The 22,009-nt window shown below is 49.1% G+C and overlaps 1 protein-coding gene across 4 annotated transcripts in view; it reads left to right on the forward strand.

Moving 5' to 3' along the window:
- LOC121280096 (sodium- and chloride-dependent taurine transporter-like) overlaps positions 1 to 18,947 on the forward strand; it is an 83,488-nt gene extending 64,541 nt beyond the window's left edge. For 2 of the 4 annotated variants that reach the window (XM_041191729.1, XM_041191730.1), the window contains exons 9-14: positions 378 to 490; positions 4,443 to 4,580; positions 5,711 to 5,813; positions 14,401 to 14,501; positions 16,010 to 16,180; positions 18,052 to 18,947. In XM_041191729.1, the coding sequence (XP_041047663.1) occupies positions 378 to 490; positions 4,443 to 4,580; positions 5,711 to 5,813; positions 14,401 to 14,501; positions 16,010 to 16,180; positions 18,052 to 18,204 (779 nt within the window). In that variant the 3' untranslated portion in view covers positions 18,205 to 18,947. The remainder of the gene's footprint in view (positions 1 to 377; positions 491 to 4,442; positions 4,581 to 5,710; positions 5,814 to 14,400; positions 14,502 to 16,009; positions 16,181 to 18,051) is intronic. The other 2 variants (XM_041191728.1, XM_041191727.1) reach the window with 1 other exon arrangement.
- The last annotated feature ends 3,062 nt before the right edge of the window (positions 18,948 to 22,009 follow it).

The following is a 22,009-nucleotide window of genomic DNA, read 5'->3' on the forward strand; positions in this document are numbered from 1 at the left end:
AGCCCATCTTGTCCATGCTGGTGTTCCTGCTCCACATGGGCACCTGGTTAAATAAGGAGGTGGTAAGATGGGGCATTTTTGAATCACTGGGTTTAAGCACTTTTCCATTGCCAATTGAAAAGGGAGTTAGAAAATTTGATTCGCATGCTAGCTGTGTTTGAGTTTCTGCTGTAATTATAAAGTACCTGTGTATTTTTTTTTGTGATATGAAATTACATGATCATTTGGTGCCTCTTGTAACCCCCTCCTTTCCTCACCTTTTCCCCCCTTCCCCCCCCTTATCTCTCCCTCCAAAACCCCCACCCCCCCACCAACCCAACCCCCCACCTCCCCCACCCCTCCCCCACCCCCATCTCTCTGCATTTGCCTCCTTCTAGGTCCCGGTTTGGCATTCATCGCTTACCCTAAAGCAGTGAGCATGATGCCATGGCCTACATTCTGGGCTATCTTGTTTTTCGTAATGCTCCTGCTCCTCGGATTGGACAGTCAGGTCAGTCTGAACTCGTAGTGGGGGGGTCATGTGTCTTAATTCACGAGCAATAACCGGCTCTCCGTGGTTAGCTGGGGGGGAAGCGGCGGGGTTTTTGGTGAGAGAGGGCTCGGCTTCTCTCTCCCTCTCTCTCCCTCTCTCTCCTCTCTCTCTCTCTCTCTCTCTCTCTCTACTCGTTTTAAAAAGAAAAGGAGAGAGAGAATTCCGATCTGGTTTTGAGAGCGTTTTGCACTTCACCCACCACCACTCCCCCCACCACAACCCCCACTCTCCAGCCGTGTCTCTCGTTGTGGATTTTTTTCTGCCATGTAACTTTCCTTGGCACTGTTTTCCTTACCAGGGTTTTGGGGTGGGGGGTGGGGGGGGGATGGAGAACCTGTCCTGGCATTTCATACACCCTCATTTTTGCCATTGAACCAAATCGGTGGGATAACCGGTGGCTTACGTTGCAGTGTAGAGGCTGTGATTCCACCGCGCCCGCCCCCCTCCCCAGCCCATCAGCTCACTCAGGGATGTTGCAAAACACCTCCAGGCACCATCCCTCTTCCCCACCAGCACCGTCAAACTGTGCCATCTGCTGCCAGTGTATTTGGGGGGCTGCTTACCATCCACCAGACGCAGGAGCGCTGGTCACGAATCTTGTCCCGTTGATTGTCGCAACTAGACCGACAGATTGGGGATGCACCGTGTCCATCACGCGTGTTTCTCTGGCTCTGCGTGTGCTCACACGTGTTTCTCTGGGTCATGTGTGTGTGTGTGTTCCCGCACACGTGTCTGGTTTGGCGGCGCCCACACGCGTGTCTTTGCATCTGTGTGTTCCTGCACACGTGTCTCTGGGTCTGCGTGTGCTTTCCCGCGTTTCTCTGGGTCGTGTGTGTTCCCACACACGTTTCTGGTTTGGCGTGTGCTCACACGCACATCTCTGGGTCTTCATATGCCCACGCGCATATCTCTGAGTCAGCGTGTGCTCTCGCGCGTTTCTCTGGATCGTGTGTGTTCCCATACACGTGTCTGGTTTGGCGTGTGCCCATACACGTTTCTCTGGGCCGCCGTGTGCCCACGCACGTGTCTCTGAGTTAGCGTGTGCTCTCCCGCGTTTCTCTGGGCCGTGTGTGTTCCCACACGCGTGCCTGGTTTGGCGTGTGCCCACACACATGTCTCTGGGTCGTCATGTGCCCACGCACACACACATACCTGCCCAGGTGCTCCTGGATGTCCTTTATAGGTTCATATGTGCATGCGCGTGCATTTGGACACATGTGTATGCGGTTAGCTCTACGTGTGTGTGCTTCTGATCCCGTCAGTGCGAAATAGGTGTAACATGCCTCCACACAGGACCGCCTCTGCTCACAAACATCAAACACACATGGCTTGGTCAGTTAAATCACACATGGCTTCAAGTTCCCTCTTGCTCGCTGCCTCCATTGTGAGGTTTTTATTTTATTTCTTCTCAACAAAACCAATGGCAAATAAATAAATAAAGACCAGATCAGATCAGAACCCCTCTCCCACCCTCCACTGCCTTGGGAGGAGACATGTGAGGGAAAAATTCATCCTGTTTTCAAAGGGAGGTTCTTTTACGATGAGGGAACAGTAAGCATTTTAGTGCCTTGTCCAAATGAGTGCCTTATCTCGGCTTCTGGGAAGGCGAAGGGAGACGGAATGTTATGAACTTAGATTGGGACTATTACCAGTGTTTAAAGTAAAAATACAATGAAACCTCTGTGTGGTTTTTTTTTGCCAATCTGGGAGGCCTGAACATTTTTGCATAGAGGCTCCTGGCAATTGGCCGAGAGACTTGACATATGAGTTAATGATTGTACATCACATCCTGTTTAATGTGTGTGGACAGGTAAGTGATTGTTAGCTTGCTTGTTCTTTGTTTTTTGAGGGTGGGGCTGCCTTGGGTGGTGTTTGTACCTGGAGCTGATTTTTATCTGCCCTTGGACTGCTCATCCGGCAGGAAGCACGGGTTAGAATGTGGCCTGGATGGGAAAGGCTCACCTGCGGTAATATTTACAGCCAAATAGTCCGTCCCCTGCCCCTCCCCCGTGGCTTCCAGGCTCACCTCATCAGAGCAACAGTTGGCGACATGTCGAATGGGCAGCCAGGACCTCGTGGGTACCCGTTACCCCAAACGAAGGAAGGTGCCCTTGGGAGCAGAGGGGAGGTGACTAAACCTCTGACCCACCCCCTCCCAAGCCGCCTGTAACGGGCAGCCAGTCTCACTGTGCTGTGTCGTAATCTTCTCCCGAGGCGTACAAAGAACAGGTGCTGGATAGAGAGCTCCAGATACAACTCACCCCAGTGTTTACCTATGATCAGCTGGGACTACAGTTCAGACTTTATACATCCTCCCACTGACCTCAAACATCAAAGAAGCAAATGGTACTAAATCACATGCTGTGAATAATATTTACCTAAAGGTGTAACTTTGATAAAACACAAATCAGCCAGGAATACCTGTTGCACCTTAATGCTAAGTTTATTGAGCATTCACCACAAACACGACTGGTTAATTCCAACTCTAACTTCTAACCTTTGACACTTGGCCTTGGAGCCAATCCTGCTGGGTGTCAGAGTCGTGTTTTAATGGGTTTGGATCCTCAGTCTGCTCTGGGAAACTGCAAAGTCAGCAACAGTGCATTGGGTACGGCTTTTTGAGGTTGGAACAGTGTAGAGGGAGCTTTACTCTGTATCTAACCCCGTGCTGTACCTGTCCTGGGAGTGTTTGATGGGGACAGTGTAGAGGGAGTTTTACTCTGTATCTAACCCTGTGCTGTACCTGCCCTGGGAGTGTTTGATGGGGACAGTGTAGAGGGAGTTTTACTCTGTATCTATCCCCGTGCTGTACCTGTCCTGGGAGCGTTTGATGGGGACAGTGTAGAGGCAGCTTTACTCTGTATCTAACCCCGTGCTGTACCTGTCCTGGGAGTGTTTGATGGGGACAGTGTAGAGGGAGCTTTACTCTGTATCTAACCCCGTGCTGTACCTGTCCTGGGAGTGTTTGATGGGGACAGTGTAGAGGGAGCTTTACTCTGTATCTAACCCCGTGTTATAACCATTCCCACCACTGAGGTACCTCACTTGGATGATAAAGAGATTAAATGAAACAGTTGTTAATGAAATTAAATTTAACTGTCACTTTTTTGCAATTTATTAATTCCACTGGGCTTGCAGATTTGTTAATGTTAAATCCTCCAATTTAAGATGAAGTGACTCCTGTTGTGCTTGTTGTACCTGAATGGAGTCCAGTCCCTGACGGTTCCTCACAGGCAGCCTGTTAAACCTGAGAGATATCCTGCACTTACTCCTCCCTCTGCACGCTCTCCCTTGGTCCCCCATCCTCCCCTCTCCTCTCGTCCACTCCTCTCGTCCACTCCTCTGTCTCCCCTCCTCTCCTTCACTCCTCCCTCCCCCTCTTCTCTCTATACTTCTCTCCTCACTTCCTAATGGACTGGGTTCCATTCAGTGGTCCCGACAGCGACTGCACACGTGGACATCGGGTGTCTGCAGGTGTGGGTTTTTACTCCGACCCCTCACCGCAGTTGCTAACTGTGCCAGCTCTCGGTGGCTGGGGTTTGGTGGGTGGGTGGGTCATGATTGCCAGAATGACTGATTGCTGAGGGACATTTAGCCCACGGTGAGGGGGGAGATCAAGAGGGATTAGTTATAGGCCCTCAGGCTGTGCATTGTGCACCCAGGAGTTCAGGGTTGTCGCTGATTAAGAGTTTGCTGTTCACTCACACAGGATCGGATCTGTGTTATCCGTTTGATTATCCCTGAAGGAGTGACAGACAATGATTAGACACAGGGGAACCTGGGAAAGTGTGAATGCTGGGAATGCGATTGACACCGTAAAGCCTGGTGGTTTTTTGTCTTGTCTTTGACTTGTTTTGACACCGTAAAGCCTGATGGTTTTTTGTCTTGTCTTTGACTTGTTTTCCGCCAGTTCGTTGAGGTCGAAGGGCAGATTACTTCCCTCGTTGATCTTTACCCATCCTTCCTAAGGAAGGGTTACAGACGGGAAATCTTCATAGCTATAACGTGCTCATTCAGCTACTTGCTGGGGCTGGTTATGGTGACCGAAGTAAGTATTGGGCAGGACTTTTCTTCTCCCATCTTTGAACTTTTTCGTTCTCTTTAAAAAATACACTTTGTTTGTAAATTTTGTTTAAAAAAAAAAACAAAAAAAAGAGTACACGACCAAACATTTTGACTTGAAAATTACAGAAGGTGCAGTGAAATTAAACTTTTCTCCATACAGCGTGTCCCCCCCCCGCCCCCGCCTCTGAAGTGCCTCAAAGCACCTCCAGCTTCCTTCTGTATGTCCGCGACTCTTACCGAGAAGCCAGGCTTAAAACAGACGCCAAAACCCTTCTTGAAAACCCCGGTCTTCGGGTTGCCAACCGAGGCCGGGGCACTCCTGGGGAGGGTTTCTTCAGACGGCCCTCCTGCTTCTGCCGGCCCCGCCCCCAACGCTCTCGCCATCGGTCGTGCGACACTCCCATCCTCGGGGTGGCCCGCTTTCGCCCACCCGTCGATGGGCACCCATTGCCACAGTGCCCTGGCGTTCCCAGCCCCATCGGATTGGTTTCTGAGGGCTCTTCATGTCTCCGGCTCTGATCAGGGCTCATTAAACTGCAGCAGAAAGTTGCAGCCACGATCAGCAGCTCACGTGGACCCTGCAGCCGTTAGCAGTCGTACTGAGCAAGAGGTGCCCCGCCTTAGAAAGAGAGGACTTGCATTTCTATAGCGCCCTGCACCACCTTAGGATGTCCCGAAGCGCTTTAAAGCGGAGTCACTGCCGTAATGCTTGAAAAACACAGCAGACCACCTGTGCACAGCAAGATCCCACCGGCAGCGATGGGGTAAGGAGCGTGCGCAAGCGGCATTCCACCCCTTGAAGCTGGTCCTCCATTCGTTCAGATCGTTGTATCTGAGCTCCATTCAGAAACTTTAATCCCCTTACCCAACAACCCAACTAAAATCTATCGTTCCCCAGTTTCGATATTTTCCATTGACCACCCCCTCACCCCAGCCTGAAGAGCTCTCTAAGGGAGGGAGTTCCAGATTTCAACTCCCCCTTTTGGGAACAATTGATTCCTGACATCACCCCTGAACAGCTTGGCCCTCATTTTAAGGAGTTGGAGGGAGAGCAGCAATGGAGGGCCTGTTCTCTCTATTCTGAGTGATGTAATGTTCTCTGTTTCCTTACAGGGTGGGTTGTATGTGTTCCAGCTGTTTGACTACTATGCAGCCAGCGGCATGTGCCTTCTCTGGGTGGCATTCTTTGAATGTATTGCAATAGCTTGGGTGTATGGTAAGTGATCGTTCTCCTTTCATCTCAAACCCAAAAAGGACAAGTTTACATGATGACTATGAACTCTCATAGGGAGGCTGTAACCCCAGTGTTATACACACCTGTCCCCACCAGTACTGTACCCCAGTGTTATACACACCTGTCCCCACCAGTACTGTACCCCAGTGTTATACACACCTGTCCCCACCAGTACTGTACCCCAGTGTTATACACACCTGTCCCCACCAGTACTGTACCCCAGTGTTATACACACCTGTCCCCACCAGTACTGTACCCCAGTGTTATACACACCTGTCCCCACCAGTACTGTACCCCAGTGTTATACACACCTGTCCCCACCAGTACTGTACCCCAGTGTTATACACACCCGTCCCCACCAGTACTGTACCCCAGTGTTATACACACCTGTCCCCACCAATACTGTACCCCAGTGTTATACACACCCGTCCCCACCAGTACTGTACCCCAGTGTTATACACACCTGTCCCCACCAGTACTGTACCCCAGTGTTATACACACCTGTCCCCACCAGTACTGTACCCCAGTGTTATACACACCTGTCCCCACCAGTACTGTACCCCAGTGTTATACACACCTGTCCCCACCAGTACTGTACCCCAGTGTTATACACACCTGTCCCCACCAGTACTGTACCCCAGTGTTATACACACCTGTCCCCACCAGTACTGTACCCCAGTGTTATACACACCTGTCCCCACCAGTACTGTACCCCAGTGTTATACACACCCGTCCCCACCAGTACTGTACCCCAGTGTTATACACACCCGTCCCCACCAGTACTGTACCCCAGTGTTATACACACCTGTCCCCACCAGTACTGTACCCCAGTGTTATACACACCTGTCCCCACCAGTACTGTACCCCAGTGTTATACACACCTGTCCCCACCAGTACTGTACCCCAGTGTTATACACACCTGTCCCCACCAGTACTGTACCCCAGTGTTATACACACCTGTCCCCACCAGTACTGTACCCCAGTGTTATACACACCTGTCCCCACCAGTACTGTACCCCAGTGTTATACACACCTGTCACCACCAGTACTGTACCCCAGTGTTATACACACCTGTCCCCACCAGTACTGTACCCCAGTGTTATACACACCTGTCCCCACCAGTACTGTACCCCAGTGTTATACAGTGACAGACCTGTCCCCACCTGTACTGTACCCCAGTGTTATACAGTGACCGACCTGTCCCTACCTGTACTGTACCCCATTGTTTTACACACCTGTCCCCACCAGTACTGTACCCCAGTGTTATACAGTGACAGACCTGTCCCCACCTGTACTGTACCCCAGTGTTATACACTGACAGACCTGTCCCCACCAGTACTGTACCCCAGTGTTATACACTGACAGACCTGTTCCCACCAGTACTGTACCCCAGTGTTATACAGTGACAGACCCGTCCCCACCTGTACTGTACCCCAGTGTTATACAGTGACAGACCAGTCCCCACCAGTACTGTACCCCAGTGTTATACAGTGACAGACCCATCCCCACCAGTACTGTACCCCAGTGTTATACACTGACAGACCTGTCCCCACCAGTACTGTACCCCAGTCTTATACAGTGACAGACCTGTCCCCACCTGTACTGCACCCCAGTGTTATACAGTGACAGACCTGTCCCCACCAGTACTGTACCCCAGTGTTATACCCACCTGTCCCCACCAGTACTGTACCCCAGTGTTATACCCACCTGTCCCCACCAGTACTGTACCCCAGTGTTATACCCACCTGTCCCCACCAGTACTGTACCCCAGTGTTATACACACCTGTCCCCACCAGTACTGTACCCCAGTGTTATACACACCCGTCCCCACCAGTACTGTACCCCAGTGTTATACACACCCGTCCCCACCAGTACTGTACCCCAGTGTTGTACACACCCGTCCCCACCAGTACTGTACCCCAGTGTTGTACACACCCGTCCCCACCAGTACTGTACCCCAGTGTTATACACACCTGTCCCCACCAGTACTGTACCCCAGTGTTATACACACCTGTCCCCACCAGTACTGTACCCCAGTGTTATGCACACCTGTCCCCACCAGTACTGTACCCCAGTGTTATACACACCTGTCCCCACCAGTACTGTAGCCCAGTGTTATACACACCTGTCCCCACCAGTACTGTACCCCAGTGTTATACACACCTGTCCCCACCAGTACTGTACCCCAGTGTTATACACACCTGCCCCCACCAGTACTGTACCCCAGTGTTATACACACCTGCACCCACCAGTACTGTACCCCAGTGTTATACACACCTGTCCCCACCAGTACTGTACCCCAGTGTTATACACACCTGTCCCCACCAGTACTGTACCCCAGTGTTATACACACCTGTCCCCACCAGTACTGTACCCCAGTGTTATACACACCTGTCCCCACCAGTACTGTACCCCAGTGTTATACACACCTGTCCCCACCAGTACTGTACCCCAGTGTTATACACACCTGTCCCCACCAGTACTGTACCCCAGTGTTATACACACCTGTCCCCACCAGTACTGTACCCCAGTGTTATACAGTGACAGACCCGTCCCCACCAGTACTGTACCCCAGTGTTATACAGTGACAGACCCGTCCCCACCAGTACTGTACCCCAGTGTTATACACCGACAGACCCGTCCCCACCAGTACTGTACCCCAGTGTTATACACCGACAGACCCGTCCCCACCAGTACTGTACCCCAGTGTTATACACACCTGTCCCCACCAGTACTGTACCCCAGTGTTATACAGTGACAGACCTGTCCCCACCTGTACTGTACCCCAGTGTTATACAGTGACCGACCTGTCCCTACCTGTACTGTACCCCAGTGTTATACACACCTGTCCCCACCAGTACTGTACCCCAGTGTTATACAGTGACCGACCTGTCCCTACCTGTACTGTACCCCAGTGTTATACACACCTGTCCCCACCAGTACTGTACCCCAGTGTTATACACACCTGTCCCCACCAGTACTGTACCCCAGTGTTATACACACCTATCCCCACCAGTACTGTACCCCAGTGTTATACACACCTGTCCCCACCAGTACTGTACCCCAGTGTTATACAATGACAGACCCGTCCCCACCAGTACTGTACCCCAGTGTTATACAGTGACAGACCCGTCCCCACCAGTACTGTACCCCAGTGTTATACAGTGACAGACCCGTCCCCACCAGTACTGTACCCCAGTGTTATACAGTGACAGACCCGTCCCCACCAGTACTGTACCCCAGTGTTATACAGTGACAGACCCGTCCCCACCAGTACTGTACCCCAGTGTTATACACCGACAGACCCGTCCCCACCAGTACTGTACCCCAGTGTTATACACCGACAGACCCGTCCCCACCAGTACTGTACCCCAGTGTTATACACCGACAGACCCGTCCCCACCAGTACTGTACCCCAGTGTTATACACACCTGTCCCCACCAGTACTGTACCCCAGTGTTGTACAGTGACAGACCTGTCCCCACCTGTACTGTACCCCAGTGTTATACACACCTGTCCCCACCAGTACTGTACCCCAGTGTTATACAGTGACCGACCTGTCCCTACCTGTACTGTACCCCAGTGTTATACACACCTGTCCCCACCAGTACTGTACCCCAGTGTTATACAGTGACCGACCTGTCCCTACCTGTACTGTACCCCAGTGTTATACACACCTGTCCCCACCAGTACTGTACCCCAGTGTTATACACACCTGTCCCCACCAGTACTGTACCCCAGTGTTATACAGTGACAGACCTGTCCCCACCAGTACTGTACCCCAGTGTTATACACCGACAGACCCATCCCCACCAGTACTGTACCCCAGTGTTATACAATGACAGACCTGTCCCCACCTGTACTGTACCCCAGTGTTATACACTGACAGACCTGTCCCCACCAGTACTGTACCCCAGTGTTAAACAGTGAGAGACCCGTCCCCACCTGTACTGTACCCCAGTGTTATACAGTGACAGACCTGTTCCCACCAGTACTGTACCCCAGTGTTATACAGTGAGAGACCTGTCCCCACCTGTACTGTACCCCAGTGTTATACAGTGACAGACCTGTCCCCACCAGTACTGTACCCCAGTGTTATACAGTGACAGACCCGTCCCCACCAGTACTGTACCCCAGTGTTATACAGTGACAGACCCGTCCCCACCAGTACTGTACCCCAGTGTTATACAGTGACAGACCTGTCCCCACCTGTACTGTACCCCAGTGTTATACAGTGACAGACCTGTCCCCACCAGTACTGTACCCCAGTGTTATACAGTGACAGACCCGTCCCCACCTGTACTGTACCCCAGTGTTATACAGTGACAGACCCGTCCCCACCTGTAGTGTACCCCAGTGTTATACAGTGACAGACCCATCCCCACCAGTACTGTACCCCAGTGTTATACAGTGACAGACCCATCCCCACCAGCACTGTACCCCAGTGTTATACAGTGACAGACCCGTCCCCACCTGTACTGTACCCCAGTGTTATACAGTGACAGACCTGTCCCCACCAGTACTGTACCCCAGTGTTATACAGTGACAGACCTGTCCCCACCAGTACTGTACCCCAGTGTTATACAGTGACAGACCTGTCCCCACCTGTACTGTACCCCAGTGTTATACAGTGACAGACCTGTCCCCACCTGTACTGTACCCCAGTGTTATACAGTGACAGACCTGTCCCCACCTGTACTGTACCCCAGTGTTATACAGTGACAGACCTGTCCCCACCTGTACTGTACCCCAGTGTTGTACAGTGACAGACCCGTCCCCACCAGTACTGTACCCCAGTGTTATACAGTGACAGACCTGTCCCCACCAGTACTGTACCCCAGTGTTATAGAGTGACAGACCCGTCCCCACCTGTACTGTACCCCAGTGTGATACAGTGACAGACCCGTCCCCACCAGTACTGTACCCCAGTGTTATAGAGTGACAGACCCGTCCCCACCTGTACTGTACCCCAGTGTGATACAGTGACAGACCCGTCCCCACCAGTACTGTACCCCAGTGTTATACAGTGACAGACCCGTCCCCACCTGTACTGTACCCCAGTGTTATACAGTGACAGACCTGCACCCTATTATGATATTTGAAGTAGCATATCTAGACTTATGCAGGATATTTTTGACAGTTGAATTGCCACAGTTTCACTGGATTGATGCCAGTCCTGTGAGGTTATATATATATATATATCAGTAAGGACAGTCTGTGTCTCTTCAGAAAACCGAAACTGGAAGTCTTTAAAATTACGAGAGTGTAGAGATAGATGTCCCCATGTTGTGTGGGGTGGGGTGGGGCGTGACACCAGAATTTTGGGCCAGCAATATAGGATAGTCCATAATAAACCCACTCGGGAATTTGGGGAGAAACCTCTTTACCCAGAGAATGGGGAGAATGTGGAACTCACTCCCACAGGGAGTGGCTGAGGTGATCGGTTTCGATACATTTAAGGAAACGCTGGATAAACACATGAGGGACAAAGGAATGGAAGGATATGGGGATGGGCTGAGATGAAAAGGAGTGGGAGGAGGCTCATGTGGAGCACAATTTCTGTGCTGTAAACTCTATCTGTATGTAATTCTACATAAAATTCACACAGGCCGCGTAAGTGAAATCTGTGTGTCATCACTGCTGTCATTCACTCCCTGCAACCACAGCTGCTGCCTGTATCCTGAAATCTCCATTCCCGATCAGCTGCTAATAGCCGAACAGCGTTAAGGACAGAATTTAGGGAGAGCCTGTGATCGGCTGGCGATCCCCTGGTGGGGGTGGGGGTGGTGGGTGGGTGGTGCCTGCATGTTCGAGCTCTGGCCCCTATACACCCACCCTCCGGAGAGTAAACTGTCTTCCAATAACCTTGGTCCCTGCGCAGTAATCACACACTGGAGCCTGGTTAAAACCGGAAAATGCAGGAAATACTCAGCAGGTCAGAGAGCTTCTGCGGAGAGAGAAATGTTTCAGGTTAATGACCAATCAACCTGAAACGTTAACTCTCTTTCTCTCTCCTCTGATGCTGCCTGAGCGTCTCCTGCATTTTCCATTTTTTGTTTGGATTTCCAGCGTCTGCAGTATTTTGATTTTCTTATCAGGGTGAAAACGGCCACTGGTTATATGACCCTTAGAGAAAGGTCTCCATTGTGCAGAATCCTCCTCCCTGTAATCCCGTTCGCTGTGTGAATCAGCTTATTCTGTTTTTTAATTTACATGAGTGCTGTTCCATTTGTTTGTCCTGTGATGTAAGGTAAAATAAGGTTAGCTGAATTTGAATACTTTTTTATCTCAGACTTGCAGCTGCTCCTCCTGCCCATTTCCAGCCTTTACGACACTCTGGCTGAGTTTCATGTTCCCTTTTAAAGATCCCTATCACACCGAAAGGCTTGACTGGGTGCAAGTCTTGGGAGAGAGCAATTTAATTTTTTAGTGAACACTCAAGTCATTGCACTGAGGGTGCTGTTGTTAATGTTGACGAAATGTTGGTTATTAAAGGATGGTTATGTAGAATTTTACAGCACAGAAACAGGCCATTCAGCCCATCAGGTCTGTGCCATTGTTTATACTCCACATAAGCCTCCTCTCACTCCACTTCTTCACCTCACCCCCTTTGCATATCCTTCTATTCTCTTCTCCCTCATGTGTTTATCCAGCTTCCCTTGACCACTCTCTGTGGGAGCGAGTTCCACATTCTCCCCGCTCGCTGGGTGGTGACGTTTCTCCTGAATTCCCCATTGGACTGTCTTATATTTATGGCCCCTAGTTTTGGACGATCCTACACAAGTGGAAACACCTTCTCCACGTTAACCCTCCTATCAAACCACTTTGTTATTTTAAAGGTCTCTATCAGGTTACTTCGCAGCCTATTCTTTCCCAGAAAAAAGAGCCCCAGCCTGTTCTGTCCTACCTGATAGCTATAACCTCTCAGTTCTGGTACTATCCTAATAAATATTTTTTTGCACCTTCTCCAGTGCCTCTATATCCCTTCTATAATATGGAGGCCAGAAATAAGCACAGCGCTCCAAGTGTGGTCTAACTGAAGATTGATACAAGTTTAACATAACCTCCCTGCTTTTCAGTCCAGTCCCCTCTGGATTACAAACCCTAGTGCTTTGTTAGCTTTTACTTATGGCCTAACCTGCACATGCTACTTTTAGTGGTTGGTGAATCTGTGCCCCAAGATCCTTCTGCTCCTGTGCCTTGTTTTAGGAATTGTATAACCCAAAGGGCAATCCCAGGATCCTCTAGCGGACACTCTCCAGAGAACGAGACATCCCTATTTAGCATGAAACTGGAAAGACTGCATTCTGGGGTTTATGAACTCATACAGACTGCCTGGGTAATCTATTAATCCTTCTGGATGCTGAAAGCAAGTGTTGAGCTTCAACATACCTGCTCCTCGAATAACTCGGAGGATGATGGTACTGTCCATGGGGGCTCTCGTCTCCCACACGGACATGTCCTCGAGAAGAGCAGCCACACCGCTGAGGTCCCAAGTGGTGCCATATCGCTTGGTTGGAGAACTTGAGGGGCAGAATGGCCAACTCCAATCCTGTCCCCTGACAGGAAAGAAAGAGAGAACTTGCCTTTCCATAGCCCCCTTTTATGGCCTCAGGACATCCCTTTACAGCAAATGAAATACTTTTGAATAGTTGTAATGTAGGGAACGCAGCGGCCAATTTGTGCACAGCAAGATCCCACCAACAGTAGAGTGGTGACATTCAGGTGATCCGTTTCACCAACCTTGAGTCTGCAGTTTCGTGAGAGAGGAAAAAATATCAGCTGGAGTAAAAGCTTTTGAGTGGCTTAATATCAGACCTTCACCCTTTAACCGTCTCCCCCCCGCTACCTACCCCCTCCTCCTTTAAAACTGTCTCTTTCTGGTCGCCTGAACAAATATCCCCTTGTGTGGCTCAGTGTCAAATTTTGTTTGATTAATGCTCCTGAAGCGCCCTGGGATGTTTTATTGTGTTAGAGGCACTGTAACTGGGCCTTAACATTGAGGGTCCACCCTACAGCTGCCTCTGGGATGTTTCACTGCAGCCAGCCAGCCAGAACCAGGCTTAGGATCCCCAAAGGGTCCAAACATTGGGGTCTGGTAGCCCACAAAGAAACCCAGCCCAACGTTTCAGATCACTGACCTTTCATCAGAACTGGGCTCCGTTAGAAATGTGACAGGAGAGATTAAATCACAGATGAGTTGATGGCCCAGACTCTAAAGGGAGTGGTGACGGGACAAGTAAAGAACCAAAAAGATGTGCCTAGAGGAGGTGTGGTTGGCCGGGTGATGAACAACTGCTGTCCCTAAAGCAAAGACGAAGCTAAAACCAAAAATCAGCCGAGAGAAGGGGAACAAAATGGCAACAGGACTCTCAGTGCAAGTTATTGTTGATTGAACTTTGACTGAGCTGCCCAGTCTAATTGTGTTGGTCAGAGGGATTGTAGTGATCCAGTGGGCAGATGGTCAGAGCTGACAGGGGACACAGGTGGTCAGGCAACATGAGGTTGAAGCCGCGTGTGTGACTTTGTCTCATAGGCAAATAATGTATCTCCTTTCCAACCACAACAGGAGCTGATGATTTCTATGATGCAATTGAAGACATGATTGGCTACAGGCCTGGGATTTGGATGAAGTGGAGTTGGACTGTAGTCACTCCATTGCTGTGCATGGTGAGTTCAGAATCTCAATCCACTGTCACTCAATCGCCTGAATGCACTGCCAGGAAGAAAGATAGAACTTGCATTTCTATAATGCCTTTCCCATCCTCAGGACATTTCAATGCATTTTACAGACAATGAAGTACTTTTCACACATAGTTGCTGTTGTAGGGTAGGAAATTCAGCAGCCAATTTGTGCACAGCAAGATCCCACCAAAAGCAATGTGATATATGACCATTTAAGTGATGTTGGTTTGGGATAAGTATTGGCCAGGACATCAGGGGAAACGCCCCTGCTTGACTTCCAATAGGGATCATGGGATCTTTAGCATCCCTCCGCCTTAAGAGGATGCATGGGGCCTTTGTTTGACATCTCATCTGAAAGATGGTGCCTCTGGCAGGGCAGCATTCCCTCAGTACCGCACAGCAGTTATCGGACTGGATTAGGGGTTGAATTTCTGGACTGGGACACAAACCTGCTTGTTTCTGACACAGAGGTTAGTGTGTTACCCATTGACACTGCTAAGAAGCATCAGTCCAAAGTGAGTGAGCTGGTCAGAGCCACTATGACACAAAGTGGGAAGGAAGGAGCAAAGATGAGCAATAACTTCAACTCCCATGCTCAGGAGAGAATGAGAGGGGAGTAGAAATCTCCATCCTTCTGCACTAATTCATCCCTCAGCTCAGCTATCACTGTTCAGCTTTGAGAAAATGTTGCTTAGCAGTAAAGATGGAGCAATCTACGCACTTTGTTCAATGTTTCCATGGCCACCGGTGTGAGTCAAACACCAAATCCCCTCAGCGCTCAACTCCGGGGGTTGATCCAGACCAGACTGCTGCTGAGACAGGAACGTGTTCCCTCTGGCTTTTAGCCTTGCACAAGAAATACATTTGGATTCTTCTCAATCCAGTTATGAGTAAGTGTTGGCTCCACAACACAACATGACTCAATTATGCCCAGAAGCTACCTCATTTCTGTAAACAGTTCACATTGTAGAGCAGAAAAACTTCCCTAGACGGAGAACAGGATGAAATAAAGGGAACTTTACTCTATATCTAACCCCATGCTGTACCTGTCCTGGGAGTGTTTGATGGAGACAGTGTAGAGGGAGCTTTACTCTGTATCTAACCCCGTGCTGTACCTGCCCTGGGGTGTTTGATGGGGACGGTGTAGAGGGAGATTTACTCTGTATCTAACCCCGTGCTGTACCTGTCCTGGGAGTGTTTGATGGAGACAGTGTAGAGGGAGCTTTACTCTGTATCTAACCCTGTGCTGTACCTGTCTTGGGAGTGTTTGATGGAGACAGTGTAGAGGGAGTTTTACTCTGTATCTAACCCTGTGCTGTACCTGTCTTGGGAGTGTTTGATGGAGACAGTGTAGAGGGAGTTTTACTCTGTATCTAACCCCGTGCTGTACCTGCCCTGGGAGTGTTTGATGGAGACAGTGTAGAGGGAGATTTTTTTGCTTTGGTTGCACCAGAGTTTTCAATGTGACTGTTTATTTCCTTTTTCCCTTATAGGCCTGTTTTGTCTTCTCTCTTGCCAAGTACACGCCATTGACCTACAACAAAATCTACAAGTTCCCTCACTGGGCAGAAGGTTTGGGTTGGTTATTGGCTCTGTCCTCCATGATATGCATCCCACTGGTAGTGGTTGTCAAGATTATTCAATTGGATGGGCCAATAATTGAGGTAAGGTTTTAATGGATGCTAGATGTTTAGACCTGACACTTAAACCATAGAACACTACAGCACAGAAAACAGGTCATCGGCCCTTCTAGTCTGTGCCGAAATATTATTCCGCAAGTTCCATTGACCAATGCAGACTATGTTCCCACCTGTTCGTAGAATGGAATCCAAATAGAATACTTTTCAGGCTTTTAGAACTGGATAGAATCTACGGCACAGAAACAGGCCATTTGACTGATTTGCTGGCGTTTATGCTCCGTTCAGGCCTCCTCCCAGCCCCTAATAATGGTTGGTAGTTATATTACAGTTACTTAAAGCTGTAGTCAGACTCCACTCGGAGTGCTGTGCTATGTTCTGAGCATTGCAGCTCAGGAAGATTTTCTGCATCCAGTGCATGAAAGAAAGAAGTTACATTTGTTTAGCGCCTTTCACAACCTCAGGATGTATGACTCCGTATGTATAAGGGGTGCGTAATAGGGTCGATAAAGAGAAAGTATTTCCTCTGGTGGGGTGGAGCGGTGTGTCAGAACAAGGGGACAGAACCTTAAAATTGGAGATAGGCTGTTGGGGGGTGATGTCAGGAAGCGCTCCCTCACACAAAGGGGAGTGGAAATGTGGAACTTTTCCCCCACACCACCCCCCCAGAAAAGGCTGCTGAGACTGGAGATCAATTGAAAATGTCAACGTTGAGATTGATCGATTGTTCTTTTGACAAGGTTATGGAATCAATGTGGGTGGATGAAGTTAAGATACAAATCAGCCCTGATCTAATTGAATGGTGGGATAGGCTGGAGGGGCTGAGTGGCCTCCTCCCATTCCACAATAATCATGGTGCAGAAGGAGTCCATTCGGCCCATTGTGTCTGCTCTGGCTCTCCGAAAAGTGCATTATGACTCAGTGCCATTCTTCTTCCTGTTCCCCGTACCCCTGCGCATTGTTTCTATTCAAATGTCTAATGCCCTCTTGAATGCCTCAATTGAACCTGCCTCCACCACACTTCCAGACAGTGCATTCCAGCCCTGAACCATTCGTTGTGTGAAAAAGTTTTTTCTCACATCACATTTGCCTCTTTTGCAAAACACTTTAAATCTGTGCCCTCTGATTCTCAATCTGTTTACGAGCGGGAACAGCTTCTCCCTGTCTACTCTGTCCAGCCCCCTCTTGATTTTGAACATCTCTATCAAATCTCCACTTAGCCTTCTCCTGTCCAAGGAGAACAGTCCCAAACCCCACCCCCCCCCCACAAACTATATTCATAACTGAAGTTTCTCATTCCTGGAACCATTTTTGTAAACCTCTTCTGCACTCTCTCCAACGTGTTCACATCCTTCCTAAAGTGAGGCACCCAAAACTGTACACAATACTCCCGCTGAGACCTAACTAGTGTCCTATATGAGTTCAGCATAACCTCACTGCTCTTGTACTCTATGCCTCTATTAATATAGCCTAGGCTACTGTATGCCTTATTAACTGCAACCTTCCTTCAGCCCCCAAAAATATCCATTAATCATTACTTGCTGTTTCCCGCCAATTTTGTATCCATGTTACTGTTGTCCCTTTTATTCCATGAGCTATAAATTGTCTCTCAAGTCTATTATGTGGCACTCTATCAACTGCCCTTTGCAAGTCTATGTACACCACATCAACAACATTACCCTCATCATCCCTATCTATTACCTCTTCAAAAGAAAAACTCCAGCGACTTGTTTAAATAGGATTTTCTCTCAATGAATCCATGCTGGCTCTTCCGAAGCAACCCACATTTTTCCATCTATCAATTCTATCCCGAATAGTTGTTTCTCGGTGTTGTGATTTTGTCTGTATTTTGTTGCTATCGGTTCTAATTGTGTCTCCTCTCTGATCTCCCCCACCAGCGGATAAAGATGCTCACTGCACCCAAAGGAGAAGGAAGAAAACCAAAAGACCTAGCTTTGGATGCTGAGGCCACAGTTCCACTCAGTCCCAATGGGACTGCAGGAAATGATGTCGGAAAACCCACACAGATAATAATAGAGACTGCGATGTAAGCTCTCTATGAGAGACTAAAATTGTGCTTTTTTTGACATAAACTCTAGCCTTTCTAGGACCAGATATCCCCATACCCTAAAGCTGTGCTCATCCTAGACCTAGGTCTAAACTCAATGGTTAACCCCCTCAGAGTTCACATTAAATAAAACAATGGAAGCAACTAACCTACGTATCTTATTCAAGCAATCACTAGCAAGCGTTTCGAACACTGTTCACTCCAATCTGAAGGCTAGATCTTGCTTCCTGATCCTTGCATGAAGACGCTAACTGTCTTCCCAACATTAAGGTGACCCTCTGGAGGTTATTCTTTATTTTTGCTCAGTTCCCTTCTTCATCCCCACCTCCTCATCATGAACTTCAACACAATATTCTGATGTGCAGACCCGCAAGTGTTGCAGGCAGGTCTGAGAGGCTCCCTTGATTGCTTTGGTGGTGTGATCAGGTGATGAAGCTTGGAGCAGAACCATTGGAATTCCGATTTCTTTCTCATCCTTTCCCTCCTCCCCCACATTTTCCCCTACGCGACCCCCCCCCCCCCCAATTCGTTTTCTTTTTTTTAAGGTAAAATATTCAAGAAACAGGAATTCAGTTCAAAACACTGTTGCATTGTAGGAGTCTGCTCCCTCCCCCTCCTCCCCCCCTTTACCTCCCATTCACCCCTCCCTAACCCCCTTCTTCCTCTCCACCTACCATTCCCCTTCCCCTTCATCCCTCTCCTCCCTCTCCATCTACTACTCCTCAATCCTCTCCCTCCCTCTCCACCTACCATTCCCCTCCCCCTCTCCATCCCTCTCCTCCCTCTGCACCTACCACCCCTCAATCCTCTCCCTCCCTCTCCAACTATCATTCCCCTCCCCCTCTCCATCCCTCTCCTCCCTCTGCACCTACCACTCCTCAATCCTCTCCCTCCCTCTCCAACTACCATTCCCCTCCCCCTCTCCATCCCTCTCCTCCCTCTGCACCTACCACTCCTCAATCCTCTCCCTCCCTCTCCACCTACCATTCCCCTCCCCCTCTCCATCCCTCTCCTCCCTCTGCACCTACCACTCCTCAATCCTCTCCCTCCCTCTCCACCTACCATTCCCCTCCCCCTCTCCATCCCTCTCCTCCCTCTGCACCTACCACTCCTCAATCCTCTCCCTCCCTCTCCACCTACCATTCCCCTCCCCCTCTCCATCCCTCTCCTCCCTCTGCACCTACCACTCCTCAATCCTCTCCCTCCCTCTCCACCTACCATTCCCCTCCCCCTCTCCATTTCCCCCCCCCCCACCCCTCCTCCCTCTCCCTGCGGTCAAGGTGAGAGGCCTGATCCCACAAGGCACTGGACCAAACCACAGTGGACTGGGTTATTAACAGCAGGGAGCTATTTTGTGAATAACTTGCAGTTGATAGATTTACAAAAAGCTTAAAAAAAAAATGTTGCACAATGTTTTAAGTTTTTTTTGTGTGTGTGTGTGTGCGTGTGTGTGTGTGTGTGTGTGGTAAAAGAAATAATATGACATTGTACCTGTGGCTTTTTTTTTAAACTACAATCATTGTGTATATAACAATACTGATGATTTCAGTTCAATGTTATAGGGAGTCCAATGAAGATTTTCTAACCCTTGTTCTTTTTTCGTATGAAGCCTATTTTTCAATCTGTAATCCCCTTGTTATAGGCTTTATAATTATTGTGCAAAGTGTTGCCAATGTTCCAGCAACACGTTACTTCTAGTCTGTATCACTGAATATATAAACAAAGCAGGAGAGTGTAGAGAAACACTCTCTCTCTCTCTCTCTCTCTCTCTCTCTGTCTCTCTCTCTCTCTCTATCACACACTGCATTTGTTGTAACAATGGTTTTAAAAGGACTGACGACTGATCCCATTCCTTTCGAATCATTGGCCTGTTTTTAAACCGTTTTTTAAAAATAAAACATTGATTTTTTAAAAAAAAATTTTGTTTTAAATGACCTGAGAAAGTAGAATGGAAAAGAGTGTGGGGGGGCGGGGGAATGTTTCCGTCCTTATCCCTGTGTTAGTAACTAACCAAATATTCTCCAGCCCCTCTCATTTCCCCACCCCCCTCATTCACACACACACACACACACACACACACACACACACACCTCACACCCGATCCAGACGGAGGCCAATGGCTCTGCAGTTTTAATATGAGAAAGGAAGTCTTTTGAAGGGTGGGGCAGTGATTTAGCTTTCAGACTAGAATGTGTCAATAATTAAACCCATCCATCCTGCCTTTTCCACTCTCTCACGATAGGACTCTGAGATAGTAGACCCACTTGCACCTTCTTGAGGGGTAGCTAGGGACAGGTGATAAATGCCCGAGGGCACACTTTTTTAAAAAAAAAACAATCAATCTCCTCAGAGGGAAATTCACAGCTAAACACCCCCCAAATTGTCCTAAAGAGAATTCCTCAAACCTCCAAAACATGGCATCCAACTCAACCATCAGAGACAAACCCCACTTTCCAGACCAGACCACGGTACCTATTGAAGTGCTTTTGGTTATCTGGTTAATTCAGCGCTCTGACTGCCTGTTCTGTTGGCTGGAGATGGTTTGTGCCCCTAACCTTCCATCTGATCCCGCAAATCACTAAACTCCATTCCTATCGCACTAGCTGAATGAGTTGAAGCCTATTCTCTTTACCCAGTCTGGGCCTAAATGTGACTGTAGTCTCCACACCAGTGTGGCTAATATTTAACTGCCCCCTGAAATGGCCAAGCAAGACACGCAGTTGTAGTCAAGGTGGTAGCTGACCAACATCTCCTCCAGGGCAATTAGGGATGGGCAATAACTGTTGGTCTAGCCAGCGATGCCTACAAATGTATAAAAAATTAAGTTTTCCACTCACTCTGGCCAGTTGATCAAGACCAGTGCTGTAACCATGAGACATCGCTCCAAGAGCCCAGCACACTGGTAATATCACATGGCCCATCTCCTTTAGATGACGGTCCCATAACCTGACTCTGCTCTCACTCCCACCCACCCCATGTCTGCGCCACCCCCCCCCCCCCCCCACTGACAACCTGTCCAGAATTGCATCCATCTGATAGACGAGCTCTCTCCACACAATCTAAATGAATATTCTCTTATTCATGAGAAACTAGACTGAGAGTTTGCAGCGCAGGACACCAGGGTTAGCTGTGGGGGTGGGGGGGTTGCTGGTGGTGAGTGGGATAGGGTGGGGAAAGGAGTTATTATGACTGCTTTGCTGTGGTGCTTTAATCTGGAGGTTGTAGGAGGTGAGGGAGGGTATGTTCTTTCCGATTTATGTTAACGGCAGTTTCAGTCCCCGCTGTACAAAGCATAAAGATTTCTCACCGCAGCAATTTACATTCTGTCCAAGTCCTCAAGCTCATGAGGCAGAGCAATATTATGGGGGTGTGATCACTGACGAAAGGTGGGTCAATGTCGGCAGTTAGAACAGTGAGATAATAATGAATGAGTGGCTCTGAGCTCCAGGACTTTTATATTGACTCTTTCCAACTGACAAGTGAATGATTAAACTGACAGGGATTCCACACTCGAGCAAATCTGTTGGCAAAGAAAAGCAGAGACAATAAAATTGTGTTTCTTCATTTTCTTTCGGCACTTTTTAAAAATGGTAAGAGTGTCAAAGATGGGGGTGTCGGGCAGTTTGCTGGGCGGGTCAGCTGCTTATTTGGCTAAGCCTCCAGGAGGCCCGGTCAGAACTGGGGATCAGGGACCTGATCTCTCCCCCCCACCCCCATCCTGATCGCTCCCTGGGAGTCACAGGGTGTTGAATGCCACAGATTCCCTCCTCCTCCTCCTCCTCCCCCAC

This window comes from Carcharodon carcharias, chromosome 7, assembly GCF_017639515.1.
Source record: "Carcharodon carcharias isolate sCarCar2 chromosome 7, sCarCar2.pri, whole genome shotgun sequence".
Lineage (NCBI taxonomy): Eukaryota > Metazoa > Chordata > Chondrichthyes > Lamniformes > Lamnidae > Carcharodon > Carcharodon carcharias.